General features: G+C 41.1%; 1 protein-coding gene across 1 annotated transcript in view; it reads right to left on the reverse strand.

The window, feature by feature from the left end:
- Positions 1 to 17,243, reverse strand: part of dhtkd1 (dehydrogenase E1 and transketolase domain containing 1) — a 40,674-nt gene extending 23,431 nt beyond the window's left edge. Inside the window, exons 1-7 of the mRNA XM_078552962.1 lie at positions 16,959 to 17,243; positions 14,172 to 14,327; positions 11,489 to 11,700; positions 6,825 to 7,019; positions 3,801 to 4,070; positions 2,977 to 3,148; positions 2,062 to 2,260 (exon numbers count right to left, since the gene is read on the reverse strand). Coding sequence (XP_078409088.1) covers positions 2,062 to 2,260; positions 2,977 to 3,148; positions 3,801 to 4,070; positions 6,825 to 7,019; positions 11,489 to 11,700; positions 14,172 to 14,327; positions 16,959 to 17,121 — 1,367 coding nt within the window. The 5' untranslated portion in view covers positions 17,122 to 17,243. The remainder of the gene's footprint in view (positions 1 to 2,061; positions 2,261 to 2,976; positions 3,149 to 3,800; positions 4,071 to 6,824; positions 7,020 to 11,488; positions 11,701 to 14,171; positions 14,328 to 16,958) is intronic.
- Positions 17,244 to 17,827: the final 584 nt, after the last annotated feature.

Here is a 17,827-nt window from a genome sequence, read left to right on the forward strand (position 1 = left end):
GATAAATCTATTTCTTCGACCCATGTCGAGCAAGACACATTTCAGTCAGCTCATTATTCAGGTTTTGTGAAAGGGAAATTGTGTTTAACCAATTTATTGAAGTTCTATGAGGAAGTAACAAGCAAGGCGGAAAAAGGGGAACCTGTAGATACGGGTGTACTTGAAAAAATTCCACATCAAAGGTTACTACACAAGATAGCAGCTCAGATAAAGGGTTGGTTAACTAACAGGAAGCAGAGAGCGGGTTGGCAAGCTGTAACTGGAGGACTGCCACAGGGATCAGTGTTGGGGTCTCAACTAATTACAATCTATATCAATGACTTGGATAAAGGGACAGAATGTATGGTAACTAAATTTGCCAATGACACCAAGATAGCTAGGAAAGTAAGTTGTCAAGTGAAGGTAAAGAAATATAGATAGACTAAGTGAGTGGGCAAAAATTTGGCAGATGGAGTATAATTTGGGAAAATGTAAACTTGTCCACCTCAGCAGAAAGAACAGAAAAGCAGTAAATTATTTAAATGAAGAGAGATTGCAGAATGCTGCAGTACAGAGAGATCTGGGTGTCTTGGCAGATGAATCACAAAAAGTTAGTATGGAGGTACAGTAAGTGATTAGGAAATCAAATAGAACTTTGGTGTTTATTGCGAGGCGGAATGGAATTTAAAAATAGGCATGTTTTACCTCACCTGTACAAGGCCTTAGTGAGGCCACATCTGGAATCCTGTGGGACTCATTTGAAAAAAGGATATAATTGCATTAGATGCAGTTCAGAGAAGGTTCACTTGACTCATTCCTGGGATGAAGGACTTATCTTATGAAGAAAGGTTGAACAGGTTGGAACCTTACCCACTGGAGTTTAGAAGAATGAGAGGTGATCTAATTGAAACAAATAGAGACCCTGAAGAGACTTGATAAGGTGGATACCAGGAAGATGTTTCTGCTTATGGGGGAGACTAGAACTAGGGGACACAGTTTAAAAATAAGAGGTTTCCCTTTTAAGGAAGAGATGAGGAGAAATTTACCCAGAAAACAGTGGAGGGTTACATATGAACATATGTACAAATTAGGAGCAGGAGTAGGCCACTTGGCCTTTCGAGCCTGTTCCACTATTCAATAAAATCATAGCTGATCCGATTGGAACCTCAACTCCACATTCCCACCGACCCCCGATAACCTTTCACTCCCTTGCTCATCAAGAATCTATCTAGCTTTGAAAGGATCTAGCTCCAATTGATTTTTTATAAACTATGCACCCTACAGTCTTGGATTCCCAAACCAACTGAAATAGTTTCCACCTCCCTATCTGTTCTCCTTAGTAGCTTGAAAACTTTTGATCAAATTACTCTTCAACCTTCTATTCAAGCAAATACAAGCCTAGTTTGTATAATTGCTCCTTGGAATTTAATCCTTGGAGCCCAGGTATCATTATGGTAAATCTACGCTGTACTCCCTCCAAGTCAATATGTCCTTCCCAAGGTGCCCAGAATAGCTCACAGTACGTTAGATGTGATCCAATCAGTGATTCCAACAAAACTACAGTCTGAGCATAGCAATGTAACTATGAGGGTGCCATATTGCCACCTACTAGCTGATGATCTGAGTTATTTCCTGGAGTGCAGGTCAGTGATTGGGTTAACAGTAGGATTTCTTTTACAGCATTTATACTGGCATTATAGGCAAGCATCACAATTACTGTGGACATGCTAACACAATAGCCTTAGTCGGAATATTTACATAAGATTATTGAATGGAATTCATGACCTGTGCATTGGTTTTAATATATAGGATTATAATTAACAAAAAGAAGCACAGCAAATAAAAAGGTCAATCTTGCTACTTATGATGAAAGATCCCACAACATTAACCTCTCTCTTTCAGTTGTGAACTGACCTGCTGTGTTTTTCCAATATTTTCTATATTCATTTCAGTTTTGACAATTTTTCTTTTGCTATGTTGATAAATACAATGTCCATTATTACATTATTGCCATGGATTTGTCAAGAGCTCAGCAATACATAAGTATTGAGAAGGGCTATTTGACTCCTTTCTTTACTGCACCTGATAATTTTGTACATGGTGGGATTTGTGAAGGTTGGGTCATCCAGTTCATTGTGGCCCCACTGCCTGTAGCAGAGTAAGTCTACGATTACATCCTTTCGGAAACGTCGCTGATAGTCAACAGCAAGTCTTGTGGCTCGGATCACTTCTTCTGCATCATCACCATTCACGTGAATCACTGCACAATGAACCATCTTACCTGGAGTTAAAATAAAAATAAAAATGCTGTTTTCAAACTAACCATTTCTAACAGAAAGGAAGCACTTTCCAGCTGTACATGATGGTGATCAGCTGAACTGTCCTCTCAGTCACAAAGAGGATCCCAAGTAAAATGCATTCTCCACACAAAGCTGCATTTATTATATCAATCTCACTGCAAGGGAACGCAAAGTTAGCTGTTTTGGAAAGCAAGAGTTGCTACACTGACGTAGAATGGATGTTACCCCACAGTGTTCTGGCCAATATTTATCCCTCAAACAACATTACAAAACAGATTATCTGATAATTATCACATTGTTGTTTGTGGTATCTTGTTGTGTGTAAATTGGCTGTTGTGTAAATTGGCTGCCATGTTTCCTACATTACAACAGTGGCTACACCTTAACAATAATTCATTGGCTCTAAAGCACTTTGGGACATGCTGAGGTCATAAAAGATGCCATAGAAATGCATGTCTTTCCTTCTTTGCATCCAACAAAATTTCACCAAGGACCAAGTCAGAGAATTCTCTATAAGAGGTTCACATTTGTGAACCATGTCCTAAACCTGACCAACCTGTAGATGCCTCTGCATATGGATCAGCTACAGGCCTTTGCTTAAAGTAACTGTCTCATCAGTTTTGTCTCCAGGTTAAAGGTTAACATCTTCCTCCTTTCACTGATGACCAACCACCAGAGTGTGTATGAATAAGCTTACCAACATCACTGTTGTATAGTGAGGATTTGGCTCTCTCACTGGGAGTGGTGTAGCCCAGCTGATTGTTGACAATCAGATGAATGCTTCCGCCAACTCTGTAGTGGGGGAGATTCGCGAGAGTGAAGGTTTCAGCAACAACACCTTGTCCTGGGAAAGAAGCGTCACCGTGCACCTGTGATAAATGGGGAAGGGCAAAGGGAGAGAAAGCTCATCACTTTCAAAACAGCTACACAAGTAAGAGGCGTTATTTATTTAGCTTTAAAGTATCAATATTTCAGAATTTATATTTCTGGATGATCTCTGAACTAAGCGTGGAATCTCTGTACAAAATGTACATTTTCAAGTTTTAAGATGGGACAACGGAGTGCTTCAAAATCTTTTGGATAGGACATTGAACCCTGTACGCCTGTTCAAGTAGGCTTTAGAATCCACACAATAATTTAAATAGCAGCAGGGGCTTTCCTCAGTGTCCTGCCCAACATGTCCCTGAAAACAGAATAGCATTGATAATAAGGTGCATGTGTAATCTGTGGAGCTTGCTACTGTAGAGTCGTTATTACATTGACGTATTTTGGTTGTTACACTTCAACAGCAATTCATTGTCTGAAGTGTTTGGAGGTGTCTATGCAATAATCCATTGCACAATTGTAAGGTTTTTTTGGGTTAAAAATACGATTTTCTCTTCCTTCTGCAGACCTTACAGTGATTGTGTCAATGAAGTCAGCTATTCAGCTTCTTTAAAAAATACAAAAAGCTAACATGCAGCAGTTCCTGGGAGTTTATCCCATAGGCATGTGTAAATACGGCACACATCCATTCCTGACCTGTACACAAATGGCTTTTTCTCCTGGCTGTGCTGCGCCACTTGGTGAATAGTCCCCATCCTGCCGAGACTGCTGCCTTCCACGTGTTTTCCCGACAGCAACTGGGTTAATGGCCTCCAGGTGGGAAGGGTTAGGCAGCATGGTGACATGCAGTGGCCGGTCACAACCAAAGTCCAGGTCCATAGAGGATGAGAGATGAGACAAGACGTCTCCAATGCTCGGGGAATTTTCAGGGAACTCGCTTAATCCACGCATTTTACGGAACATCACCTAGAAGCAAATTCAAAAATATTTTTCAGCACTCAACAACGCAGCAGGCATTTTGTCAACTGAATTTTACCCAAATTTAATGTAATGCCACATTTAGAGACATGGAGTTTAGAAGACAAAACAGGAAAGTTTACTATTGTAAATACAATAGTAAGCATTATATTAGTAGCCTCTCAACCAGCAATAAATAAAAACATTGTTATAATGGTGGAAGGCAGCCAGAGGTGACAGTAACAAGGGATATTATAGCCAACTGTTTTAGAGCAGGCATGTCCAATGTGGTTCTCAAGCCACATGCAACTCTCATACCCCAGCAATGCAGTCCCAGGGAACTATCTATTTGTGCTTATTCACTGGTTTATCCAGTTTGAATTTTATGAATCTAAATGTGAGACAGCAGCTTTGAGCATTGATTGTTGCTTCATTTATGGACATGTCCTAAATTAGAACCGCAAGACGTATTAGCGTTAGCAACTGGAGATATCTGCAAATTCATTCAAAACATGGTCTGACATGGTCTATCACAAATGCACGTGGTGCATGAGGATGCACCCCTGCCTTAGTGGATGCTTTATCAGCCTGTTTCAGCCTGAACTTTAGAAAGTATTGTACTCAGTCAATATCTGAGCTTCAGTTCAGCATCTCATCCTGTTCCAGTGGGTAGTGAGGACCCAGTCAAAGTCATACAAACTACTGATTTTTCAAAAATAAATAGGGTGTGTGCCTAGCAGAATTTAAGGCAGAGGTAAATGAATGTAGATGCATTCGGACATTTTTAAAAACATCATTCACACATATTTCAGTTTCAGCCTTGAAACCCATTCTCCATGGCTGTCCACATGCACACAAACGCACACAAAGGCACAATGTAAAATTTTAACAGGTTTGAAAAGGCAGCGATATACCAAGATGACTTTTTTCTATTCATTTACAAGATGTGGGCATCACTAGCTAGGCCAGCATTTATTACCCATCCCTAATTTCCCTCGAGAAGGTGGTGGTGAGCTGCCTTCTTGAATCGCTGCAGTCCCTGTGGTGTAGGTACACCCACTGTGCTTTTAGGGAGAGAGTTCCAGGATTTTGATCCAGCGACAGTGAAGGAATGGCGATACATTTCCAAGTCAGGATAGTGAGTGGCATTGAAGGGGAACTTCCAGGTGTTGGTGTTCCCATGAACTTCATTAAGGTGAAGGACTACACTTGATTGTAACTAAAATGGAACATTTCCTACTAATGGCAATAAAACTCAACATGAATCTACTTGTCCTAAAGCTCTATTGCTGGCTATCATAATGCACATAATTCTTAAATCAGTAACACTAAAGCAGAAAACAAAAGAAAAATACCGTGGATGCTTGAAATCTGAAATAAGAACCAGAAAACGCCAGAAAAACTCAGCAGGCCTGGCAGCATCTGCGGAGGAAGAAACAAAGTTAACGTTCAGAGTCAATATGACTCCTCTCCGAAGCGAGTCATATTAGACTCAAATCGTTAACTCAGTTTTTCTCTCCACAGATGCTGCCAGACCTGCTGAGTTTTTCCGGCGTTTTCTGGTTTTATTACTAAACCAGGGAAACCTGCCTTTTTGTGTGCTGCTGACATTTTCTACTGCGGGTCTCTTTCATAACTTAATCCTTTTTAAAAGAAAACACTCATTATCCCAAGTGATTCTTTTTTAAAAAGAAAGTATGCCCCATTCTATATACATATCAGAAATCAACCAAGAGTTAAACTTGACAAATGTTACTAGTTAGAAATGTTACATGCATTCTGAAACCTCCAAAACCACACAGTACTTAGTTGATTAAATGTACCAACAAAACCCCACCCTGAACTCAGCAAGCTTATCCAGCAAGTAAAAAATCTAGAAGATCACAGGTTTGATTGCTGTGTGCCAAGCTACCTGATCTTAGTTTGACAGCATTAGGCTCACTCTGATTGGCTTCAGTCCCCTAAGTTTAGGGAAAGGACAGAAATCAACTGAAGTTCTTGCTCCTGATCATATCCATTGGCCCAGATTTTGCAATCAGTGGTGAAGGAATAATGTTCATTATGCTAACAGCTGCCTTTTCATGGGTATTTACACTAGCAATTGAGTAGGATGGCTGATCTTTTACCTTAACCCCATCTCCCTGCACTATCCCTATATCACTTGGGATCCAAAAATCTTTCAATCTCACCCTTGAATATACTCAACGGCAGAGCAACCACAGCTCTCTGGGTGGGGCCAAAGGTTACAAAGATCCACAATCCTTTGAGCGCCAATCTATAGTTCTTAGGAATCATTTCCAATGTAGCACCCTCCATGGGGAATCTGTAGATGTCTGTGAAGGTACAAGAAACAGCAAGGTTCTTCAACCAGAGTGGCCTCTTGAGCACCCGTGATTTTAATAACTCCACTATTGGTGGCAGTGCCTTCAGCTGCCTAGGTCCTGAACTCAGAAATTCCCTCCTTCAACGCTCTCTACCCCTCTTTTTACCTTTAAGATACTCCTTAAAACCTACCTCTTTGACAAAGCTTTTAGCAATCTGCCCTAATATCTCCTTGTGCAGCTTGGTGTGAATTTTGCTTGATAAGGCTCCTGCAAAATGCTTTGGGACATTTTATTACATTAAAAGGCATTATAGAGTTCAAGTTCTTGTTGTTAGTCGAGTCTTATTCCGATTTTATAGATTCTAAATCTAGACATTTTTCTCAATCCTATTTCACACATTTCAGTCATATCGTTGGGAATTTTTCAATTATTATCCAACCTCGGGAGGAAATTGCAGGAGTCCAGTCAATAGGTTGAGTCGCCCTCGGTGAGGCATTCCCAGCACCACGTCAGTCACCCCATTGAATGCTGCCATTCGGAACAATTCATGGAAGAATCCCATCATACTTTCTGCGCCCTCACCACCATAACGTTTCACGGTGGAAAACTTAATGGCCAAGAAGTGATCAAATTCCTGGTGAATAAACACAAGTCATTAGTGAGGCTATTTACTGTATTTTCATGTCCCAGGTTTAGGATATGGTGGTCATTTGAGACCGCAGGATGTGGATGATCCAGCCCTGTTGCAAGTTGCCCCAGGCCCAGGTAAGGGTCCCATATTCAGGTTTACAAGCCATGGCCAACAACAGAGCCAGCGAGTTTTTGGTGGGGATGGTGGAATAGCTAGAACTTTGAGGGATAAGGACTGCTTACAGGTGGGGGATCATTCGAGAAGAGGACTTATGTTTCCTTTAAGCACTCGAGGACAGCAACAGGAAACCAGCTCATGGAATCTTTTCCCTGGTCATATTGCTCGTCGAAATTGAAAATGGGAGGCTCTTACAAGCAACTGAAGAGGAAAGCGCAAGACTGCAAGGCGTGGAGAAATAAGCAGAGTATCTGCTCTTGGGCTGATCACCATTACACATGTCCCACCCACAAGGAGATGTACAACACAACAGATGTGTTCATTTATTAAAACAAATAGAACGCAATCAGGAAACTAAACAAGAACCAATTTGCGAGTCATTAGCAAAAGGATGACACGGTAAACTGCTTTTTGGTGAAGCTGCAAAAGAAGCCTCTTCATTGCAGCAAACATCAATTCAGGATAATTCCTCCTGTAGATCATTTATAACTTGTATCGTCATGGACTCGGCCCAACTAACATTGGGGAAGGTAAATAATCACATGGAAAACTTCAAAGATAAACTTCTCTCTGCTAAAAAGGTAAACAATTTAGAAATTCCAAAATATCAGTAGGATACATTGAACCCTAACTGTTCAAAGACGATATTTCCACAGTCCCAACATGTGCTCTAAGAAACATGTAATTAAATGGATCTAAAGGGCTTTTGATGAGTCTATTATCACACATCTATCTCTGTGTTCATGCAAGAATGTGGAAGATCTACTAATCCAACTCCAGGTTTAGCAATTTTATACTTCTACACTCCAGCCCCAGGTCACAGCCTAAAATGTCAGTGGAGACTTGAAAGGTACAGCGAATTAGCTCATTATCCTTTCACATTCGTAACTGGGTTCAACCTGTTGGCTCACGATCTCTCCCTGGCCACTCTAAATATCCCACCTGAAATGAGTCTCTAGCCAGTCCTGCGGATTTGGGCCAGATGCATGAACTTGCCAAATTGTGGCTAATTTACTCAGAGAGGTTGTAGACGTGGTTGATGTAGAAGATTAGAAAGATTTGCAATGGTGCAGTTTGGGCGCCCTTCTGACGTTGGGCAAGTTTACTCTGCACCTTACCCGGGCATACTCAGTATGAAGATTGAGCACTCAAGTAGAAAATATACATTCATTCCCCAAAGGAGTCACTTACCTTGACAAGCACTGCTGAAAAGGCAATGGGGCAATTGCAGCTTGCTCAACATTATGCATTAATATTAATGCACAAAGAGCTCTCACTGAAGTAATTTACAAAAAAAAAAGAGCAGAGAAAAGTAACAAGCTTAATAAATTTAGAAAAACAATCTACAACATTTATTTTCAAACAAACTAAGTTTATTTTCTGCCCTGTAACTCACATGAAGCTGTGTGTAGTCAACCCATTTCCACTTGTAATAAATGTAAATTTCTGAAACATAAACCTGCTTTTTCGCTACTGGAGGTGTTAATGGTGCTTTGTGGCTTGTGCCAGCACAAATACTGAGAGTAGGGAACTCAGAGGGGATGGCAACTCTATTTACAGGTACATTGAAAAATTAAACTGGGATTGTGCCAAAATAAATACATATATAAAAATGCTTACAATGCATTCAACAGCCCAGGTTTTAGCCACTGTTCCCCACAATATTTCTCAGCGGCACCCTCACCTCCACCTTTGATGTTCTAGTACCCAATAAAACGATTACTCTCTCACACTCCGGCCATTCGCCCAGCACAGCCCTCATCTCTGCTCCTTTAAGTCCAAGGGACACAGACTTGAAAGGATATGGTTGAGAAGTGGTTTCGCTGTCTGCTGCCAAATCTGGCTGGACCACAAAGCACCATCAGGTGCTCTTGTCTTCTAACGCTGTTCATTACTCCAGCATTATCCCGAATCGTAAAAATAATCCTGGCTTCTTTCCTCTCCTGCAAACAGCCTTCTTAAACCCGTCTCCTCTCCACCTTCACCAACAATGTGCAAGATGCTCCTAACATCCTTTGTCCCTAAGATCAATACCATCCAATCAGCTGTCTCTGCCATATCCCTCCCTTTCACTAGTCCACCAGGTCAAACTTCCTCTAATACTTTCCCACCCTAGCCCTGAATTCAATTCTCTCTAGTTTCTCTCCCACGTACCTCATGCCCTCTCTGAGCTCATCTTTTCCATGAGATCTACCTCCTGTTCCCTCAATCCTATTCCCACTAAAATGCTGACCATCCAACTTCCCCTCCTGACCCCCACGTTAGTCGATATTGTAAATGGTCCTCTCTCTTCTCCTTTACATCAGCCATAATCACCCCTCTCCTCAAAAAAACCCTTGACCTCAGCTTCCTTGAAAATACTGCCCCATCTCCACCCTGACTTCCCTCTCCAAAGTCCTTGAATGTGTTGCTGCCTTTCAAGTCTGTGCCCATCTTTTCTAGAACTTCTTCTTTGAAACCTTCTAATCAGGTTTCCGCCCCTGCCCCAGTGCAAAACAGTTCTTATCAAAGTCTCAAATGACATCCTACGTGACTGTGATAAAGGGAAACTATCCCTTCTCTTCCTTCTTGACCTGTCTACAATCTTTGACATGGTTGATCACACAATCCTTCTCCAACCCCTCTCCACTGCACTGTGATCCAGCTGGGTGAGACTGCTCTCACCTGGTTCCATTCTTAGCTGACCACGGCCAAAAAAAGAAAAAAATCACTTGCAATGGGCTCCCTTCCCACTCACACACGGTTACCTTTGGTATCCCCCAGGAATCTATCCTTGGCCTCCTCCTATTTCTCAGCTATGTGCTGCCCCTCAACAACATCATCTGAAGCAAGCGTTAGTTTTCACATGCATGCTGATGACACCCAGCTCTACCTCACCATCACCTCTCTCAACTCATCCATTGTTGCTAAATTATCAGGCTGCTTATCCGACATCCAGTACTGGATGAGCAGAAATTTCCTCCAATTAAATATTGGGAAGACTGAAGCCATTGTTTTTGGTCCCTGCTCCAAACTCTTGTCCCTAGCTTCATTCCTCTCCCTGCCAATTCTCTGAGACTAAACAAGTCTGTCCCCAACCTCGGTGTCATATTTGACCACAGTTTGAGATCCTGAGCACATATTTGTGATATCACTAAGACCCCAATTTCCACCTTTGTAACATCACTTGACTTCACCCACGTCTCAGCTCACCTTCTTCTGAAGTCCTCATTCGTGCCTTCGTTACCTCTAGACTCAACTATTCCAATGCTTTCCTGGCTGGTCTTCCACATTTACCCTCCGTAAACTTGAGATCATCCAAAACTCTACTGCCTGTGTCCTAACTCCAAAAGTCCCACTCACTTATCATTCCTGTACTCACTGATCTAATTAGCTCCCGGTTAAACAATGCTTCAATTTTAAAATGCTCATCCCTGTTTTCAAATCCCTTCATGGCCTCACCCCTCCCTATTTCTGTAATCTCCTGCAGCTCCACAGCCCTCCAAGATAGCTGCGCTCATCCAATTTTGGCATCTTGAGTATTCCACATTTTAATCGCTCCACCATTGGTGACCTTGCCTTCAACTGCCAAGGCTCTAAGTTTTTGAAATCACTCACTAAACCTCTCCACCCCTCTACCTTGCTTTCCTCCTTTAAGACACTCCTTAAAACCTACCTCTTTAACCAAACTTTGGGTCATCTGACCGAATATCTCCTTGTGTAGCTCAGTGTCATATTGTTTTATAAACACTCTTGAAGCACCTTGGGATATTTTAATATATTTGTATAGCACCTCTTAATGTATGTTGTTGCTTTCAAAACCTTTTCAGTTGGACAATGGATTTGATCAAAGACTGTATAGTGGGAAGGGGGAGGAGATATGGCTGGGAAGAGGATATCTTTCTGCAAGGCAATTACAAACATAACAGTTTTATGATCTTGGTGCAAACATTGAAGAAGAAAGCTTCTTGCAAAATTGTTGCCAAACTATTTTATTCCACTGTTCGTGTGCTGTTCAAATTAAAGATTTCAATCCTTTTGGAAACTTTTGCAATATCAATTTTCAAAAGATGTTTTGTGATAACCCATTGGAGTGAACCCTAATGGATTTTATCAATCCATGTTCCCAACTGGAAATACCAGGTAAGTGTGGGTGGCCTTGAGAAAATGATAAAATCCAAATCAATCTGCCACATGACCTGCAGAAATCACTTTGAATATTCAATCATTATTTTATTTAGTCTTGTTAGCTTTCATTCCCAACAGCAACAAATCCTCTTATCCCATTCCCCATTCAGTTAGAACATATCTATTACCTGAGACTCCAGCATCAGTTTTGCTAAATGTCTTTTCTCTTCTGGGGTTAAAGTTTCTTGCTTTGCTTGCTCAAATCTTTGAGCAAACCATTCCCTCTCTACAATGGTCTCCAGTTGGCCGATCTCAACTGATATGCGCCCACAGTAAGTCTGCTCCAAATAGGCCAACACCTCTTCTAAGGTGGCTTCCTCCTTCCAGAAGTTCAACATTCCTGGAACATAATGTAATATATTTCATAATATATATTATGTAATAATATATATAGGGAGGAGTGAAACCATGGACGGATTTAAAAACAAGGATGAAAATTTCAAAATCAACACATTTCTTGACTAGGAGCCAGCGCAGATCAGTGAGCAATACTTGGTGCTATAGTATAAGGGTATCTGCGTAGCAAGGGTTAACACGGGATTGGGTACAGTACACACGACCTGACACTGGAGTGTGTTGTGGACTGGACAGAGACCTTTGTAGAAGCAAGCATGGAGTTAGCTCCTAGCTTGGATTACACCCTGTATATACACAGATAGTTATGTGTTATCAATAAACACAATGTTTAACCATACAAGATTCAGGACCTCTTCGTGAGAGATAACTGAACATACAACAGGAGCGAGTTAAAACACGTGGTCATTCAAATTCTGATACCTAAGTTTATGGAGGGTAGAATGTGGGAGACCAGCCAGGAGTGTGATGGAATAGTCAAATCTAGAGGTAACGAAGATACGAATGGGGGTTTCAGCAGCAGATGAGCTGGGATGGAGCAAAGTCACATGGGTTGAAACAGGCAGTCTTATTGATGGCACAAGTATGCACTCAGAAGCTCATCTCAGGTTCAGATGTGACACCAAGGTTACAAATAGACTGGCTTAATCTCAGACTGTTGCCAGAGACAGGGATGGAGTCAGTAACCAGGGAATGACAAAGAAGCAGACAGAGGAGAAATTCTCTCCATGCTTACTGGATGTATTCATGTAAACATGTATAGCAGTGTGTAGAACTTCAGACTTTACTGCTGTCAAGATAGTTACATGAATACAACTGCATTAGAGTCAGACACTTTTATAATAAACCCTGCACACGGACAGTTTCTTTGTTGCCTGCTCAATGGGAAAAGTGGCATAACCACAAATCAAAAGCTAAGTAAATATTTCATGTTTTCCTCTTTCCTTTGCAAATTTCAAAACAGGAAGGCACCTTTATCATATTTTTAGAAATCATTGAGGATTCACTTCCTCAGTCGCCATTTTTTGTTTTCCTCCCAAGATGATGGAAAGTTCTTGAGGTGTTCTCTTGTTCTCTCCCCTCTCCTGATAACGTTGACTTATTTTTTCACTACTGATCCACAAATGCAACCTCAGCCAATGTCCTTACATGTGTACTTCAAGCAGAGTGTTAGGTAGCAGTCATGAGCATGGATCTTTCAACCCCAAGGGTGCTAAATTAATAGCAGCACTCACATTGGCTGAGCTCAATTCATGTCACACAGATCAAGAGTTGAACCTGGGATCTTCTTTGACTGTCCTAAACACAGAATAAAGCTGCCCGCGAGTTTGTGGGCATTTATGCCTCAGTGCCCACAAATTATTTGCAATTGAAGGGATAGAGAATCAACTTGCCTTCACCATTGCCCTGTAATCCAATTAGCTGCCAGGATATGGTGTGCGACAGCAGCATGGGTTGATGCTGGATGGCTGAGGTTACTGACGCAGAAAATCAGTTATCTGCAAGATTGCATTTTGGTGTGACAACACTTTGCACCAGTCGGCATGGTAACAGATTCAAAGAAAATGAGATGGATTATAATTGGTTCAGGCCACAAGTAATGCTTTTGCTCACACCTGGCATTGGGTAGTAATAGAATCGGTAGTAAAAACTTCTATTAGGCCAAAAAGGGTGTAGCTTCTCAGATACCTGCCCTGAATCTTTACTCCATAACATTGCAGCCTATGGATCAGTTTAGGCTTATATTGTTTTCTACCCTTTGTCTTAAAAGCCCATCGTTCTCTAATCAGCAATGGAGGATGATGAACCTGTTGAGTCTGATAATGAGCCGTACATGGAATAAGAACAGGAGAAAAAAAATGAAAAAGGCCATTCAGCTCATCAAACACATCCCCAATTTCCCCAGTTTAGGATCCAAATAATGAAAATAACTTCATTACCTTACCTAATGAATTATTCAAAATGTTTAGGCTCTTTGCACAAAGAATGTTTTGATTGCCTTCTAAGATTGGTGGTACAAAATTAATGCCAATTTAAACTTTATATCCTTTGTCCTGATTCACCTTGAAGTAATGTTTTAGGTTAATTTTGTCTGTACTATTTAATACTTTTAAAGGAGTTCAACTGTATAGCTTAAGCTCTTCTAATCTTTCCTCATAACTCGTTTACTTTGAAGAGTGTTTTCTTGTTTCTCTTGAAGCCACACATTCTCCAACCCACGTATTACCTTTGAGAGGTGCAATCCCAAATTGTACTCAGAGGTCCAATCACATACACTTTCAGGAAATCATGAACTACGTGCCTGTTAGACATTACATTCAACAGTTATGTCCAGTTTTAGAGGAAATATGTAAAATATCATGCTTTTGTAATCTCGGCTCTATCCAGGTAGAAAGAGAGTGAGAAATGTTTTAATTCTAATTTCTTCTAACAAAAATAGACAGCCCATTTACTTACCTTTTGTGTTGAACAGGTCGTGACCCTGAAGCGCTTCAGTTAAAACCTGGATTTCAGGAATCATCTCTATGACACCTTGATTCAATGGGTCGATTTTAGCAGCTTTGTGGCCATGTTCACGATATGCTGTTACCAGCCGTACTAAACCATGGTCAACTACAGAATGAAAGAAATCACACTGGTGACTAATAATTAATGCAAGTTGTTGTCGTTGTGTCCTACACATCTTTGCTTCGCCCCCCAAAACTGGACATGGTTCCAGGTAGGCCAGTGTCATGAAGCTATTAATGTATATAATATTTTGGAAAAAATTTTTCTTTAAAATAGAAGTTTAGTTTGCGGTTATGTCTTAATTGGATTAAAGCCAGCCAGTCTGGGTGCTCAGACGTACTAGTTTGAGATGCAAACAGGGAGATAGCACGCATTTGCATTTTTTGAATAGAGCATTCAAGAAGCGGGGTGAAAACTTGACACCTAACAGCTATCAAGCAAAATGTTTATATTACTAATAAAATTGGTACTATGAAAGGGGTTTCATTGTTAAAAGGTGAAGTTCAAAGAGGTTATTGATACAATGAGAATTAACATTCAATGGGGCTGGTAGGTATAACTTCAGTAGTTTTCGGGTGTGCAGAGCAGAGGCAATGTAAGGTCAAAAGGCAGCTGCAAACCTCCAACTGGCTCCACAGTGGAAAGAACCTCATTTTGAATTTGTAAGGTGAAAATGCTTCGCCTGGTGTTTGGTTAAGTCTATGGGTTGTTGTTGCCTTAATAGAGATTAGTATGGGAACTTGTTAAAAGTTATGATAGTAGTCATTTGTAGCCATGTGTACATATATTTTAACCAGTATAAATTAATAAAATGTTTCAATTAGTTAATGTAAAGCCACGAGAACTAGTGGTCTGATTCCTGAGTTTAGAGTCACATCTCAAACATAACACTTAAAATTATTGATTATGACAGTTGTTTAAAGTTTCCTTCTGGGATTTTTAAATAACTCCACTTTACCAACTGCATCAGTCATAACAGCCAGCTGTACTTGGTACAATGACGATTTTCATACATGACCCTAGGGTACACAAGGCATCACAACCACATCCAGTCTTGTCCTTGCCCCACATGTAGATGAACCAGCATAGGTAAGTGGATAATAAAACAACAAAATGGGTTAATTTCTCTCCTCCCTGATATAGGCATGAAGAAGTACAGTAGTAGGGCCACAACACTGATACAAAAGCAAAATACTGCAGGTGCTGGAAACTGGATATAAAACAGGAATCGCTGGAAATACTCAACAGCCCAGGCTGCATCTGTGGAAAGAGAGAAACAGAGAGTTAACATTTCAGATCAATAATCTTTTGTCAGAATGTTCTGAATGAGCAGAGCTCTGAAGGTTAGTTAGGTCATCGATCTGAAATATTAACTCCATTTCTCTCTACACAGATGCTACTGGACTGGCTGGGAATTTGCAGTATTTTCTACTTTTGTGCCATGATGCTGTCCTAATGGAAATCAAGCAAAGATCGAAGGATCAAAGATCAAACCATTTATTCTGCTGAGCTTTAGGGAGAAACCCATAACTAAGTTACTTTTAAGTAAGCACATATATTGGTCTTTTGTGTGTATTATTTCTAGGCAGCTGGCAACTTTGATGGCATTTTCCCTGTGGAGCTCATGGTGAGGTAGTTGTGTCAGAGCCCGTGAGTATCTCAGGAGAAGTTTGAGGATGAAGGATCATTAATAAGGAGAAGGCTAAAATGGTCCATGCCTACATAGTGATAACTGGACAAGGTGCGCTATGACACTGACAATGGGGCAGAGTGAACAAAGTGTCATCAAAGCAAGGCTCTAAACTAGCAGCCTGGTGATATAACTCAGGACAAGCTTCATTTAAGCTGTGAGAAGAAACAATTCTGTGTAGTGTGGAGGGCAGATAATTCCACACTATGTCATGCAAAATGTTTCAATGGCAGTTACCCATTGGTAGTAAGTAGTGACAAAGAGAAAATTCTGAACGTTTTTTCAAAAAATCGAGATAATGTCCTTTTAATATCAAGGATGCAATGAGCCCAAATTTTAGAATTCTGATAAAAAGTTGTAGATATTAAACACCTTGCACCCATACCACACTCACAAAACTAGATTACGTATTCGTGTCATATATCATTCAGACCCTGTGGGCAGCACCCAAGACGCTAATTTACAATACTAATCATTCACTTTCTGTTTCTGACATTTTGCCAGCGCGACCGTATTAAAAATGGCACCAGCCCAACTTCCAGCTTGTTACGATTTGGAAGGAACACGAAAAAGCTGACACACCAGAAATAAAAAAATAGCAGATACAGGCTGCAGGAAGAACACAAACGACCCTTAACACCCATTGTAGGTAACGAGAACAACAACAATAAAAAAAAACCTTTTTAAAAATATGCAACTCTATACATTTTAAGTTGAAATGCCAAGGAGGCACGAGTTTAATGCTCAGGCTCTCAGCATTTGTCCTGTGTTCTGGAGGTGCAGCTTTTCAGGAAAACCTTGAGGGGCAGCCATTTGTAACAGAAAGAGGATTGAGTATCCCAGCCTTGTGACAAGGTAACTGAAGCGACTTCGTGAACTGTCACTTTGTTTCCAAAGGTTCCAGACTTTACAATGAGTCTCGCTGACTTGACACAATAAGAAGTTTTACAAATTCTTGCTATTAGATTGAAAATTTTACAGTCCAATTCCACCCCTCCCCCAAAAAAAAACAAACCTTATAATCTCTTAGGATGCACACAACTGACCTTGAGTTGGGACTTCTCTTGTTGATTTAAGAACACTGTCATTCCCGGCAGGCTTGTAACCATAAACTCCCCGTTGGCTGCGGTATAGGCGCCTGGGGCTGAAAAGCCAGCGCACCTCCCGCACACTCCCCTTTAATATTGAACCCAAGAGCGATGCCGACATCGTTTCTCTCCCACCGCCTTGTCAAACAAAAGGAAGCTATCACCGCGCCCCCCAAGCGTGGGTTATAAAACCAGGGGTCTCGGACAGACATGTGCGAATGGATTACATGACGACGTCACAGTGCAAACAGACACCACCTCTTAACTGTGATAGGTTGCAGTTTATGGGAATGCTGGCTTAAAAATTGGCTCTGGCTGGGCAGGCAGCTCTGGGGACTGCACAAAGATTTTGGCCAGTTAGTCAAGGATTTTTTTAATGGAACATGTCAACAGCAATGTTGATTTGAGAGTAATTTTATTTCAGTAATTTTCTTCAGTTTTTAAAAAAATGACAAATGCTACTTCTATAACAGCAGGATCATTTACTCTTCGCCAATTAATTTTTAAAAATGACCCTTTTGCTTGACCTCTCTGCCTCTATTTCTGGTGATAGACTGTCCAGCAATATTCATTACAAGCCTACCGACTCCCACAGCTACCTCGACTACAGCTCCTCACACCCCGCTTCCTGTAAGGACTCCATCCCATTCTCTCAGTTCCTTCGCCTCCGTCGCATCTGTTCTGATGATGCCACTTTCCAAAACAGTTCCTCTGACATGTCTTCTCTTCTTCCTTAACCGAGGTTTTCCACCCACGGTGGTTGACAGGGTCCTCAACCATGTCCGGCCCATCTCCTGCGCATCCGCCCTCACACCTTCCTCTCCCTC

The sequence above is a fragment of the Cetorhinus maximus genome, chromosome 12 (genome assembly GCF_964194155.1).
Source record: "Cetorhinus maximus chromosome 12, sCetMax3.hap1.1, whole genome shotgun sequence".
In the NCBI taxonomy this organism is placed as follows: Eukaryota; Metazoa; Chordata; class Chondrichthyes; order Lamniformes; family Cetorhinidae; genus Cetorhinus; species Cetorhinus maximus.